The 14,778-nt window shown below is 50.5% G+C and overlaps 1 protein-coding gene across 1 annotated transcript; it reads right to left on the reverse strand.

The window, feature by feature from the left end:
• Positions 1-5,552: 5,552 nt before the first annotated feature.
• On the reverse strand, positions 5,553-14,566 carry LOC130584790 (cytochrome b5). Its single transcript, XM_057384987.1, has 5 exons — positions 14,350-14,566; positions 8,801-8,929; positions 8,387-8,413; positions 7,079-7,110; positions 5,553-6,226 (listed from the first exon to the last, which is right to left on the reverse strand). Exons 1-5 carry the CDS (start codon positions 14,515-14,517, stop codon positions 6,136-6,138), a joined length of 447 nt encoding a protein of 148 aa, XP_057240970.1. The 5' UTR covers positions 14,518-14,566; the 3' UTR covers positions 5,553-6,135.
• Positions 14,567-14,778: the final 212 nt, after the last annotated feature.

Consider the following 14,778-nt stretch of genomic DNA (forward strand, 5'->3'; position numbering starts at 1 on the left):
GGAGGGCCCTTCAAGGACAGCCGCAGGATGGGCTCTGAGGGGAGCCCCCCGGGGTGAGGGGGCCGGGATGGTCCATCCCTGGAGAGCCCCACTGTCAGGGGAGCTCTTCAGCAGAGCAGCCGAGACTGACCCTCCTGGAAGAGCCCGGGCTGAGGGAGGTTGCACCCCGCGGCCGGGGCTGTGCCCGACCCTCCTCGCCAATGCTGGGGGTGGTGAGGGCACCCCGTGAATCAATGTCCACCACAGCTCCATCCACCCTCGGGGCTCTGCCACGGAAACCCACGAGGCAGAGCTGGCAAACCCACTGGTGGATAATGTCCCAAAAAAACAGCTATTTCCAAATAAAGTGGAAATGCAAAAGTGCATTATGACTGATACGGATAGCAGCAGCCTTAAGAAACAAGAGCCCAAACATGTGGGGAATCAGAACACGAGCAAAGAGTTCTTGAGGGAGTTTTGGAGTCCCTTTCCCCTGTAAGAAAGGGGAGGAGATGTGGAAAGGTGTTCTGCACATATGTACAGTTACTTTTCCAACGTATCCAAAATCTGCTTTGGAAGTAGATGGGGAAGGGATGAGGACGCAAGAGGGGTTGTGTGTGAGTGGATGGAGGTGCCAGGCAAGTGCTTAAGCTGTGAAAAATGGAGGTGGAAGGAGCTGTGAACAGCTGTCGTGTGCCTCCGGCGCCGCACAGGGTCCGGTTTCCCTGGGCCACCAAAGGCTTGGCTCCCRTCCCTCCTGCTGCCAGCTCTTTGCCAGTCCGCTCTCAGATCCCAACGAAATCTCCCTCTAAAAACACTCAGGAGCTTCCATGCACTCACCACAGCCCAACAGCCAGTGAACAACCCATGAGAGAGAGCTACTGCTATGCTGGCACTACAAAACAGATTTGTTGGGGAAGCATCCAGGGAAAACAATGTTACTGAGCTGTACTCACCACCTCCTGTCTGAGTGATGAGGGAGACAAAGGCTCTTGGACAAGGTGCCACCAGCAGATGGGCTGWGGTGGAGAGGGAAAACAGATCTTAGTCCCGAAAGGGAAGTGGTGACAGACAGAGTGGTCAGGGATGAAGCAATTCAGGATAGAGAAGGTGCCTTTGAGAGGCACAGGAATTCATGGCCGGGCAGTGAAAGGACAGCGCCGAAAGCCTGGACACTGCTGGCCCAGCACTGGCAGCTCCACGACAGCTGCTGGAGCGTGTTTGGCTGTGAAAAGTTCTGCAGAGTCCTGGGAAGGACAGAGCTGGGAGAGCACAAATAACAACATRGAATGGAGGGGTCAAAGCAGATTAGAAAAGGAGTCCTGATGTTCCGTGGAGAGAGGCAGGAGCAGCCTGACGGTGCAATCCTGCCTGTTCTCATCCAGCCTGGGGGAACTTCCAAAGCCCTGCACTGGTAATGGCTGGAAAGGGGAGAGGCCCTGGTGCTCCCAGCATTCCAAGACAGGAAGGCTATGGGCAAAGGCCAAATTTGGAGAAAGAATTTAAAATCTGGGTTTTTGGTAGGACCGAGCAGTCCTGGACAAATAAGAGTTTTAAAGGACTAAATAAGATTAGTCCACAGCGCAGCACAGGAGCAGAGGGACTGGGGGGAATAACCACACCAAGGCAGGTCAGCAARGTACATGTACCAGGTTTCCTGAGATCAGTTGGAGCCATAAAACTTCTCTTGTGGGCCCCAGAATGTGGAAAAGCTGTGGGAGCAGGCAGCAGCGGTTCTGTGTCATTGAGGTATTTTCTCTCTTTATTGTGAAGTTCCTCTCCCTGCAGAAGCAGCCGGAGAGCGGCAGGTGTGAGGGGGAAGGAGCCTAAACTGGGATCGTGGGGACAAATTAGCAGGTGCCTGCAGAATATCACTAACCCCATCTGCGATTCCGGAGCCTACGTAGGTGTTTTATTTTCTAACGGTGTTAGAAAGACTGTCAGAAAATAATTAGGCTCCGTCAACAGYTCCCCTATTCCCAGATAACTTACGACTTCCTGACTCATTAAARCTGCCGAGGTTGGCAGGAAACCTGTTTTATAGTAATTTCTGTTAGTGGTGTCCCTGGAGAAGAGACAACACGGTGCGGGTGACAGCAGCGTGACACCAGCGTGTGACACTGGCGTTGACTTCACCCTCGTGATGGAGGCACCGGGGCCGTCGGGGCTGTGCAGGGCGGTTACTGCTGGCAGGAGACACCGTCCCCCCCTCTGTCCCCATCCTGGTGACAGGGAACAGGACACTCRGCTGTGGGGCTGATGCTGGGCAAAGTCCAGCTTTAGGTACACAGCATTTGCTGGTGTCCTGAAACTTTGCCTGGTGCGTGAGGGTTTTAAAACAAAGAAGGGACACATAAATCCCATTAAAGGGGTCTTTCCATTTAATCCTGGAATAAAACCACCGTAGCATCCCTGTCCTRGAGTGGCAGCCATGATGTGCAAACACAAGCTGGCTGTGATAGGACTCTTCTGGGGCCCATTGGCCCCTGAATTTTACCATCTCTGTCTCAGACACCATGCAAATGCTCCTCGGTGCTCAAAGGAGCCAGACCTCGGTACTGACCCTGGAGCGCTTGCAAGCAGATTTAAAAATAGTTYAAAATCTTCTGTTTATTTTCTGATTTTTGGATCCAATTCCTCTAGATCAAAGATAAATAAAGTTTACAGTGAGACAGTGCTTGCCAAGAACAGAAAGCCCAACCTTCCTCCCCAAAACTTGCACTTCCCACTCAGTTCATGCCCTTCTTCCCTACACTATTWCAGCTGAAATCCAGGACCAAAGCAGATGTTCCCATTGCTTTTCCGTGCCCTTTTCCCAAGWAAGCTCCTTGCTGACCTCCTGCTCCTTCCTGTGATGCTCTGACCAGGTATTGGTTCCCTGAGGCTGCTGATGGTACAGCGAGATCCATAATTAGGCAAATTTTAAGAGCCTSATTCTGCTGACAGCCACAGGAGTGGGATGTTACATTCTTTTATAAGCAGACATGCAAATAAAAGACATATTCCRTGGCCTCCAAGTCATCTTTCCATTGAAAACAACTCTTCTACATGCTCTTCTCACAGAGGTGTGAGCATGGGAGTCCTGAGACCACAGGACAGTGGTGCCCTGTCACACACCATGTGGTTTCTTCCAGGGAAAACCCCTGCCCACAGCTGCTCTGCCACCTGCTCATGGCACTTGCTAAGAGGTGATTTGGATTATCAGGATGATGTAGGATGATACAGCATGGAGTATTGTGTGAAATCAGGGGCTGCTTGTGCAGTGCTTAGCCCCAGACTGYTGCTTCCCCAACACCCACAGAGACCATCGGGTCGCTCAGCCACACAGGCTGCTGACCATTCCTGGCACAGGCTCAGCACCACATTATGCCAAAGATTTTTCCTCTATCAACGGGAAGGCAAATCCCATGTCTACCATTGGACATTCTTTACCACCAATGCTGGATATTTGAGCCCTGTAACACCGTGGTTACACACCACAGGGTAACAGGGATGGAGTAACTAAACATCCTCTGCCTGTTGGAAGACAGGATCCTGCACCGGTTTGTTGTACACCTTTATTGAACACAGCAAACACACACAGCCTGGCACCTCCTGCTGGGAGACAATCTCCAGGTACAAGAAATGGCATTTTATGAGTGCTTCCATCACAGAACATGCCCCAACCTCCCCACCCCAGGAACACTCTCCGATCTCCTACCCCTCCCCCACAAACCAGTTAACAGTTACATTCTGCATCATCAAGGAATTTGCGGTGGTGGAGAGGCAGAAAAGGCCAGCACTGCACCCCTGGGCAACCCTACCACGCTCACATTAACTACAGGAGCTGCCTCTATGCTCGTGTTTCCAGTTCCTCACTCAACTCCTCCTATGCAGCACCTGAAGGAAGCAGAGCACAGCCCAGCTTGAATTCCACCCCCAGAGGTGTCTGTGGGGTGAATGCTAAGGCAGTGCCAGCATTGTGCGGGGCCCTGGCAGCAAACATGGGCTGTGCGGGTTCAGCACGAGGACAGAGCTTGGCAATTGCCTGGTTTAATCCTTAAAGAAAATGACTCAACAAGCTTTGTTAATACCTCCCTTGCTGCCTGAGCGGTTTCACACCTGTGGCACCCGTCCTTGAGCCAGCCAGAACAGAATGAGAAGAGGTGGGTTCACCACCACACCAGAGCACACCCGGGAAGCACCGGGATCACTACAACCTGCCTCTATCCCACATTCTGCCCCTTGTCATTAATGGAAAAATGAGAAGACTTCAATGTGGCTCCTGCAAATGCATCTCAAGCACCATGAGGTTCTTGAGGAGCTGGCAYRTATGCAGACAGGCGATGTGAGGTTSCACAAGGCATTGGACAAGGATCTTACCAGCTCCAAGAAGCCTTGCAACAAGACTGAGAGTCTCCCTAGGGCAATTAATCCCTTAAGAGGAAAAAAGGTTCCATAATATATGGCAATTGACAGGCAACTTCCTCAATAGCAGAGAGTCAAGAGCTGATGATGGCAAGAAGTTATTTAGAGCAGCCAAAATACAACAGGAAAATGGTATTTAAAAAAGTGAAAACCCAGGTAACAGTGCTTCCTATGGAGAAAACATAGGTGTGTTTCCCACATCACACCCAGCTCTGTTCCTCAGGCAAGCCCCTGGATGACCCCGGATCCAAACCACCTCACCTTTGTGGAGCCCTGCACTGCCCTGAACGACCCCAACTCAGCAGGGTGATACTTTGGCCAATGCATATCTTCCAGCTTCAAAACCTTCCCTGGTATAGAATCCACTCTAAACTTCCCCAAACTGAGTTCATGGTTCACAATTTTCATGTGAAGGCAGCCCGGGCGGTGCTCTTACTTCAAGTTCCCTGGCCTTTGTTTCTAAAAAGTAGAGTGTAATTCCACATGCAAGAACTTCTACATGACCTTCTGAAGAACATGGTAGTTTTGTGGAAGAGAGAAGAAACTCCCCAACCCRTGGGAGGTTTTCACAGCAGGGCTCTGGAGTATCACTCCCCTTTTTGCTGCGATCCCAGGGGACGATAAGTTGTGCTGCAGGTTTGGATTTAGAGCCAGTGTCAGAGGCACAGCCCCACTGAAGGGAAGGGAGCACTAGGACACCACTTCCCTTTATTCAGCAGATCCCAAAGCCCCAGCTCAGTGTGCTGGAAGAGCTGGAAGGGTTCCTGCCTCAGCACAGGAAGCAAACTGTGCACTGTCTGCGCTGCAAGGCTGACTGCACAACACACAAAAACAGGGGAAGAGGGAAATATCCTCCTCTATTCCCCGACAAAAACAGAAATGCATTTCTTTTCCCTTTTCRTTTTGGGAGAAGAGGCCAGATTTAATTGGTTCCCCCATCTGGTGCACATTCACAGTACATAAGAATGAGTTTTGCTTCCAATACATGTGTCAGATCACAACCTCAGGGACAAAGAAGAATCTGCATTTCCAGAAGCCACATGCCAGTTCCCACTGGCTCTGCCACATACAGCACAAAAACACCCAAACCAACCAGGATTCAATATAAATTATCACAGAATATACATTCCAAAGGGACAAGAACAAATATTACAAAATGAACAGAATCACTTTTAAAATCCATGTATTTGTTTAACCGTTAAAAACAGACAGGTACAGAAAGAGGTGGCCACGCTAACAATTCCCCGCTGCTCCAATTAGTGTTGCCTGCACGCCCTGGGAATGTTCCTGCAGAACCAAAGCTCCAGACATCGTTTCTGGCAAGGGCTGAAGAAAACTGGCAGATGATTCTMAGCTGTGTGAAGGGCTGAGGCAGAGCCACAGGCCTAGGGCAGCTCTTTCATGGTGTCTGGCTTAACGCAAAGGCATTGAGAGAAAAAGGTTGTCTGGGGGTTATGTCAGAGAGCAAGAGAGAGCGAGAGAGAGAGCATGAGGGACACCACACCAATGTTAGGGAATACCAGAAGTTCCTCCTTCCCTGCCACTGCAAGAGGGAAGTACAACAGGTCTGTGGGTCCCAGAGTTAGGACAGAGTTTGGAATTAGCTTGGTCCCATGGATATCAACATCACCTGACAGATTCAGAGCTAAAAGCAAGGCAGGAAGGTTAAGGGCAGCAGAACTCCACATGTTGCACACATACACTCTCTCTCCCTCTTTTCAGGCTGTCTGAGGCCCCAGCAAGGCCAGCTCAGGAGCTTTTCCCATCCACCATATAATAACGATACATTAAACCTAAGACCAGCACTCCGAAGATGGGGATCAGCCATGTTGACCAGAAACTATGGGGAGAGAAAAAGAAACAACAAACTAAAACATACACACTGCAGAAACCAGAAGAAAGCATCTAGTTAATAATCCATTCCTGATGTTCATCCCTTGTTACACATCTAGGGAACTCCTGGAGCTGTACCCCCAGGGTGACCCCCCAGCCATGGCCACACTGTCCCCGTGCACAGGCTYTGCCAGCCCCCACGAGAGGCCCAATTGTGGTCTCATGCTTTATAAAATAGCAGCTGGATGGCTGAAGTTTCCAGCTTGGCACATTCAGAGACCACTTGGAGGGGTTGTTGTTGGTTTGATTTTCCTTAAATAAGTCAGGCTGTAATTTGCGTTGTACAAACAACAGAGCTGACTCAAGGATGGCAACAGTTACAGCTGTGCCCCAGTAAATCTGCTCAGACTCCAGAGGCCACAGGCTCACCCTCCTGAGCAAAACCTTCTGCACCAGCTGCAGGAGACCAGGGCCCTRTGCTGGTTTTATTTTCAACGAGATGGTCACGGTAAAGTTCTACAAAAAGTCACCCATAGTTGTGTTGAGCCACCCCATGGCCAACAGCGACCACCCAAATAACCCCTGTGGTTACAGGGATGCAGCCACAGCCATTTAACACCAGCACATGGGGCAGAGAATTCCAAACACTGGGATGCTGGTTCTGMCCAGTGCAGAGCAGAGCTGGGCTCACATCCAACAAGAGACATGCACACTCTGGCAACTTGCTTTGGAGTATCTGCTTGCCAGAAGGACACTGCAGTACATCCCCGGGGATTTTCAGGCCCTTTGGAGTTAATATGCAGCTCTACAGAGTCCCAACCCCTCCATTTCTCACTCTTTTTTTCAGGAGATACTATACCTTGCTTGGCCTGAGGATGTCGTACTCGGATTCTGGAGGAGGAAAGAGGGAGTTAACAGGAGAACAAAGAAACATTAAACATGTGCTAGTAAGACAAGCCTGAACATGTGATTACAAAAAGGGAGGAAAAATAATGCTCCTTTTCCAAAAACCCCCTGGTGACAGGGTGGATGTTTTTGGGGATGTCTGCTGTCATCTTCACCTCCATGTTCTTTCCACCAATCCAATCTCGCCCACTCAGTCACCAATTCCATGCTGGAACTTGCACCCCTCTCAAAATAAAGCTTTGCTTTTTACAAGGTGGTTTGGGAGTGGTTTTGTGCTTCTTCTGTTTTTATTTGTACATTACTGATTCTCTTTCTTGCTGCCATCTTTAAATTACACTGGAACCTGCTTTTAAAAGATACTGCCCTTTGGAAAGAGCCCTCAGCTGTGCATAACATGCTGGACTTATTGCTTAGGAGAGAAAATACTTGCAAAAAAATTTAACTTGGATCCAAGGAAGCTACTCTGACCATCACTGATTTCTGAGCACATTTTCAGYATGTCATCCTGTTTATAAACTCGAGTTGAACCMAACAATAATTTTTAAGGTGAATACRTACATAATCACATAGCTCCACATTATAACCAAGCACAGGCCTTACCCAGCCYGAGTTATCCTTAATTTGACAGTTCTCTCCTGGATTCCTGCTGCTCTGCAAGTGGTCCTGCTCAGAGGAACATCTAAAAGCCTTGTTGAAGGCAGAGCTGTGCCCTGTCCAGGCCTCCCAGCCAGCTGYGAGGCACATGTTTACCTCCCAGCTGGGATTCTATTTATTGCTTTCTCCCTCTCCCCATCCTTCCCAAAGGCATTTTTGCAACACTCTGCCCTGTTCTAATCCAGGAGCACCTGARTGTTAAGCAACACCACTGATCCCCAAGGCAGTTAACAGAGAATTGCTGTTTGCCAGCCAGCCCCGCGGCAGCCGTGCCCATCTCCTGGCTCGAAGGGAACAACAAGGAAACCAGTTCCGTGGTCAGGACACAGCCAGAAATGCAAAAAAGTGGTCTGTGGCTCAAGGTGTGGAAACAACAYTGCTGCTGCCAGCGGAGAAAGGGCACAAAAACTCACTTCCAATTTCACACTGAGGTGCCTGCTGAGCTTCAGAACAAAAACAAAGGTAGAATTTGCTTGCAAAATTTATTCATGTGTAGTTTGTGTAAACATAAAGCCACAAGCTCCACAAGAAAAAAAAAGATGGGGAAAAAGAACCAAAAGACATATGACATTAAATAAAAGCAGAAAACTGGAATGTGAGYGCTTACCTTAGAACCTTCCTTTTTCCGATCATTCTGTCAGGGGAAAAAAAGAAGAAAAGAGGTAATTGCTGACTTCAAAGGAAGGCTGCAGTTTTTATGAGGGAATTGCTCTGCACACAGGTAATTGCCTGGGCTCCGTTTTTACAGGAGTCCTTCCTTTGGCACCCAAAGGCAGGCAGGAAGGTGGTGTTTGTGCCCCTGGGATCTCTCACCCTCCTGAGCTCAGAATTACAAGGCAAAGGTGGTTTATGGTTCCACCAGRTACAGAGGGAACTCATGAGTTCAGCTTAAGTGCCCCAATCTAAATTAKGTGAAAAATCTGTTCTGAATGGTGGAAGGAGTTTGGTTTCCCCAAGAGAAACACAGGGATTGCCTAAACCCTTGGTGTGTGTGTGTTTGAGGGTCACACAAAGGACTCACCGGGTGGAGCTCCCCAATGTAGTACTGCTTGAGCATTTCCCTGGCATCYGAGGAATGCCCCACATCTTCAAAGCTCTCCGTGGCATCTCTGCCAGCTTGTTCRAGCAACACTTCTTCTCCACCTGGGTGCTGGAAGAGAAGAGTCCAGATGAGCCAAGGGCTGGATGCAGAAAGGCACTGAGGATGTCATCAGCCTTCCTCCCACCCTGCACTGCTGGATGCCTCAACAACACCATCAATAAAATCTGCCAAAGCTTCAGTTGTCTAACATCTCCTCAGGAATTCACAGACAACAGTGGAGGGAAGGATATTCTACTTCTTCAGGCACTACAAAAATTATGTGTTTGCTGATGTGCAATAGTGAACTTGATCCCATTTGCCCCATCAGTGACATGGGGGAGGTAATCACGAAGTATCACAAAAATTATACTGTTTAATATCATATACTGATTTCAGAGATCCAGAGTTACAACAGCCAAAGCCCCAGGGAGCTCTGCAGTGCCACTGCCACTGCTGTGGGTGGCAGCTGGCCACGGCTGACTGTCAGATGGGATGAAGTGAACAAACCCAGGCTGTGGTTCTGTTTTCTGTGGTGGGCTGAGCTCTGTCCAGTGTCAATGCCACAATTCCAGGAACAGCCCAGCAATGGAAAGCACTAACCACAGCAAAGGCCAATCCCTTTCCAGCCTGAGTGTGAACTACTAGCTAATCCAGTTACACCAATAAAGTGCTCACACGTCTCAGGACACGCACAGGGACTAACCTAGTTTCCCAGGGCTTCAGGCAACCAGCCCCCAGTTGGAGAAGAGATTTTGGGTTACATTTCAGATCAAAGGACCAACACACCTGCTTCTCTCTGTCATATCCTTCTCCTTCCCACAGACACAGAGCAGTTGCCACCCCTCCCCCACTTCCTTCATTTTGTCTGCTTTTGCTGCCAAAAGTCTGAATATTCCCACCAGGCCATCCCACCTTGTACCAAACACATTCAGGATAGACACAAACTGGCCACGTTGTTTGCTCCGGTGGTGTGCTGCAGCCAATCCTGCAATTCTCATATCTCAGCTCTTTATTTGGAATAAATCCCTTTATTGTTCAGGTATGCCACTAAACCAATGTGGAGCCTTCTCAGGAGGCACAAAGGGCAAAGTGGAGGGACACGGTTTGTTAGCAGGCAGTTCTCAGGTTCTTACAGTAACATCCAGTTTCTCCACAGACAAGAGACAAGAGGAAAGATCAAGTTCAAGAGAGAAGGAGAACAGTAAAGTTCACTGCTCTTTGTATCTCTGACTGTGAAGCCTCTCTATGCACTTGCTAAATCCACCATTATTTATTCATGCACATCTGTCTTTYGCTGCAGTTTCCAAGCCTAAAAGCAAAAGACCTTCAAAATATTTTGGCATCTCCTATTTCTGAAGAGCTCCCTCCTCCAGACAGCACTGCTGCAGCCAGACAATTCCCACCTTGTCCTACCCCAGCAAACGTAAACCCAGACTATTTGTTCAGGAAGTCACTGACTCTGCCACAAAACTTCCCAAAGCTGCAGCTGCTGCAGGAAAACATGAAAACAGTATTGCAAACTGTGGGGGGGGGAAAAGTACTTCCAAGGGAAACAATGGCTGGAAAACAGTTTCTGACAAGAAACAGCAAAAGCAAAACAGGAGARAGCTGACAATAAAACTGGGACCTCTGTGTCACTCATCTTCAGGACACACAGTGAATAACTGAGCAAGAACTGCAGGCAGGCAGCAAAGGCCTCCGAGAGCACATCCCAAAATTCCTGCATAAAGAGAGAGCCTGGAGTCCACTCTCCACAAACTCCAAAAGCCTGCCTGCAAACATCTGGCTGGGAACTGCTGGTAGAGACCTGCTGCAGACACAAACAGCTCGGCAGCAACACTAATTAAGCTAAAGGACTAATTAGATCACTGTGTCGGGCAAGAGATAAGATCACCAGGTTGAGGTGGGACAAAACTTTCATTCCCAATGCCCAGAGTTAAAAAAATAAACCAGGAGAGGGAAGAGTATTCTTGTGCAATACTAATGTGCCAGCACCATACAAGCCAGAACCAAGGACGAGCAGCCACCTAAATAAATGATCCACAGATGGTTGTAAGTCATGGAACAGTTTTCAAAAAGCACCTCTGCAAAGCTGGAGCAAGTCAGCATGAAGAAACCCAGATGCCTGGTGCTCCTCCTTCTCTTGAAGAACACTACACCTGAAACCAACTGACCAATTTGTGTCAGTGGAGTCACAGTCGAGGCTCCTTGCACTTGGAAACTGGAAATGGATTCCTACTCACACTTATCACGGGGATCAGGCAGCAGTGTGTGCCGAGACACAGAGCTGGGGGAGCTGCTGTGTCTTGTGGGCTCAGATAACAGAAACAAGGACTTCCTGGAAAAACATCAATCTCCAGACTCCCCTAGTCATGTGTGAAAACAGAGATAAACTGTGTCTCTGCAGCATAACTGAAAAYAAGTCTGTTCCAGATTGTGTACAAGTTAAAAGCTCAGATTTTAAAGATGGGGTGGTGAAGTGTGAGCCTGACAGACCCAGGAGCACCTGCAGGATGTACAGCTGCCTCCCTCCACCCTTCACTCACACTGAACTCCCAGACCCTCCTRCTCCAGCCACATCCTACACATGCTTTTTTAGACCCTGTCCCCAGGAGTAATAACATGTATCCTGGTGTGGTCCAGTTACCCAGATTTCGGAGAAAATAAATCACCATAAGGCTCTCTCAGATTTCAAAATAATCCCAGTTAATTTGAGGCACTCACAGGCTCTCTGAAGCACAGGAGGCTGTACCTCCCAGAAATACCTGCAACACTTCAGTTGCTGTCTTTGAACATCTTCCAGATTTGGTTCATGTTCTTATAACTCAGTAAATTTTGCTATGTGATAGATGTTTTGTTACTCCTACTGCACAGCAGCTAATGTGAATTGGAACATTATGCTGGTCTACACTTGCAGCAGCACATGGATTTTGGGTTGTCTGACTTGCAGTGCCTAATTTGCAGGAATCATGAAGCCAAATTCAACCTTTCAGCAGTGACTTTTTCAGGATTGCACAATCCCACGCAGGTAACACRCTAGCAGGCTCAGCAATCCCAGTCAAACAATCCATGAGCAAAGGCCAGGAAAGGCACCCAGCATGACAGGACACCCYGAGTGCTGCAGCCCCAGCTCCTCAGACAACTGCAAATTTCAAATGACACRAGCACTCCTGGTTCCCATCAACTGCACCTCATTCCCTGCACTCCAGAGAGCAAAAGATATAAAGAGGATTTTTGCCAATAAATGAGGCCTTCCCCCGTGCCAGCAAGGGGTGTGCACAGCACAGTGTTGTGTCGGCCATGCTGACACAGTTCAACAGTGCCCTCATTCTTCTCCCTTGCCCTCGTCCAAGTAGGTCTTTTCATGTCAGAAAAACACAAATGGGAAAAGGGGCCTGGAAAGGACAGAATGAAAYATCATCTCAGGGTGAAACACCATCTCGAGGTGACAGTCAGGGCACTGCTAAACCAGGCTTGCTGAAGTGTTTTTCTGGGCTCACTTATAATTCCAGAGGTGTCTGAGGGAGCAGGTCACAGACTCCACCTTACAGAGAACACTGAGGTGAAGGCTTGGCCTCCCTGCAGTGTCCATGCTCTGAATCACAACACAGAGACAAGTGTAAGACAAGACTCACAGCTCCTGCAACTGCAGCCGTGATCTCCAGCTTATTCTGGCTCTTCCTAAACCCTACCCCAGCATTTCCTTATTCACAAACCAGCAGTAAACTGCTTTTCCAAGTTTTTGCTGGTTTTCCTCTGCATCTGCTAAACCTTCCCACCAACTTGTCCTGCTTCCACCTTGCACATCTCATCCCACTAAACTGCCCTGCGTGGAGCAAAGGGGGCTCAGGGGGGATTTGGGGCTCTGCACAACTCCCTGACAGGAGGGGGCAGTTGGGGGGATTTGGGATCTGCTCCCAGGGAACAGAAACAGGAGAGGGAACGGCCTCAGGCTGAGCTGGGGAGGCTCAGGGTGGACATCAGGAGAAATTTGTTCATGGAAATGRTGGTCAGGCCTTGGAAGGGGCTGCAGGGAGGTTTGGAGTTGCCATCCCTGGACGTGTCCAAGGAGTCACTGGATGTGGCACTGGGTGCTCTGGGCTGGGGACAAGCAGGGATTGGGCACAGGAGGGATTTTCCAACATGGACAATTCAGTGATTCTGTGATTTTCTGGTCCCAAAGAACAAACCAGATTGTGTCCAACTTTAGAAATGAAAGTTACTGAGAGATGCAGAGCAAGGCACAACCTCCAGCTGCCAGGTGATCATTGCCTCCTGCCTGACACATCTCCACCCTCGCCAGAGCAGCTCTGTCACTGCAGGCTGTGACTCCACAGCACACAGACCTCAACCCCACAGGCCTGGAAGGAAATCAGAGCTGAATTCAGAGCAGCAGAACCAACAAGCTGGAACACGTGCATTTCAATGAAGTGTCTTCTTTGGAGCTGGTTCAGCTCAACCTTTGTACGTTGCCCTGCAGATGCCACAATGTGTTTGCTGTTACTTTAAGCTGGGATAACCCCCTTTGAAAATGTCACAGAATCACAGAATCACAGAATATCCTGAGCTGCAAGGGACCCACAGGGATCATCCAATCAAACTCCTGGCCCAACACAGACACCCAACAATCCCACCCCATCCATTGTCCAAATGCTTCTGGAACACTGGCAGCCTTGGGGCCGGGACCATTCCTTGGGGCACATTTTCAGTGCCTGATCACCCTCTGGAGGAAGAATCTTTTCCAGATATCCAACCTAAACCTCCCCTGGCACAGCTTCATGCCATTCCCTCAGATGTTCCTATTTTGTTACTATTTATTCCCCCTCTATTTCCAGCTCTCAACACTYAGGACACCACTCTCAACCTTCTCGAAATCAGAAGTCAAAAGCAGTGAGTCTTGWAGGAATTTTTGTCCCCACATCCAAGGGAACTGGAGGTTTGGCAGGGGCTGCATTGCTTCCAAACCCCTGGTGCGTGGAACCCTCTGGGCAGGCAGCAGATTGGTGGTTGTTTTATCACTGTCAACTTCTCAGAGTTCTCGGGTGTCCCTGCAGACTTCACATTCAAACTACTGATGTTCCCCGATCCCGTTCACAAGTGACGTCCCGTGGCTGAAGGAAAGCTCTGCCTTCCGGTGACTTGCCTGAACAGATTTGTTGGGAAACCTCTGGAATTGCCTCAGAGGAGCAGCAGCACAACCCCTGCCCACGGCTGGCCACCGTGACCCGCCACCCACGCCGTCCCTTGGAGGGACAACCACGGGCACGGGGCCCCTCAGAGAGCACCGGGGAGCTGCTCGGGGACACCGGGACACACACACCGCCCCAAACCCCGGCTCGCCCCCTCCTCTTGCACCCCATCCCGGGATCTCTGTCTCCGGGGCCGTTCCCGCCCCTCTCGGCCCCACACGATCCCCGGGGCCTCTCCCCGCTCCCCTCAGCCCCTCGRCRGGCCGGGCCGGGCCGGGCCGCCCCCACTCCAGGCCTCACCTCCTCCAGGAACCGGGTGACATCGTAGACGCGGCCGTGGATCACCAGCCAGGCCTCRCGGTTGGAGTTGTGTGTCCCCACCTCCTCCAGGGTGAACACGGGCGGGGGCGCGGGCCCGTCCCCCGTCACCGCGGCCGCCGCGGCCTCCCTGCGCCGCCCGCCCTCCATGCTGCCTGCCACGGCTCCGCGGAACGCGCGATCTGGCCCGCGCCGGCCGCCGTAACGATGGCAACGCCCTGCGGGGCTCCAGTCCCAGCCGGGGGCCAATGGGGAGCGAGCCAGCGGGGGGCGCTGCCGGCGCAGCCAATGGGAGCGCACGGTGGCGAGCGCGGGCCAATGGGAGCGAAAGGCGGGAAACGGCGCGCGAGCGTCGCCTCAGAGGGACCGGGGAGAGGAGAATTCACCGGGACCGCCCCTCCCTCAGCCCCG

Source organism: Malurus melanocephalus, unplaced genomic scaffold (assembly GCF_030028575.1).
Source record: "Malurus melanocephalus ecotype Western Australia unplaced genomic scaffold, MMel_1.1 scaffold_766, whole genome shotgun sequence".
NCBI lineage: Eukaryota > Metazoa > Chordata > Aves > Passeriformes > Maluridae > Malurus > Malurus melanocephalus.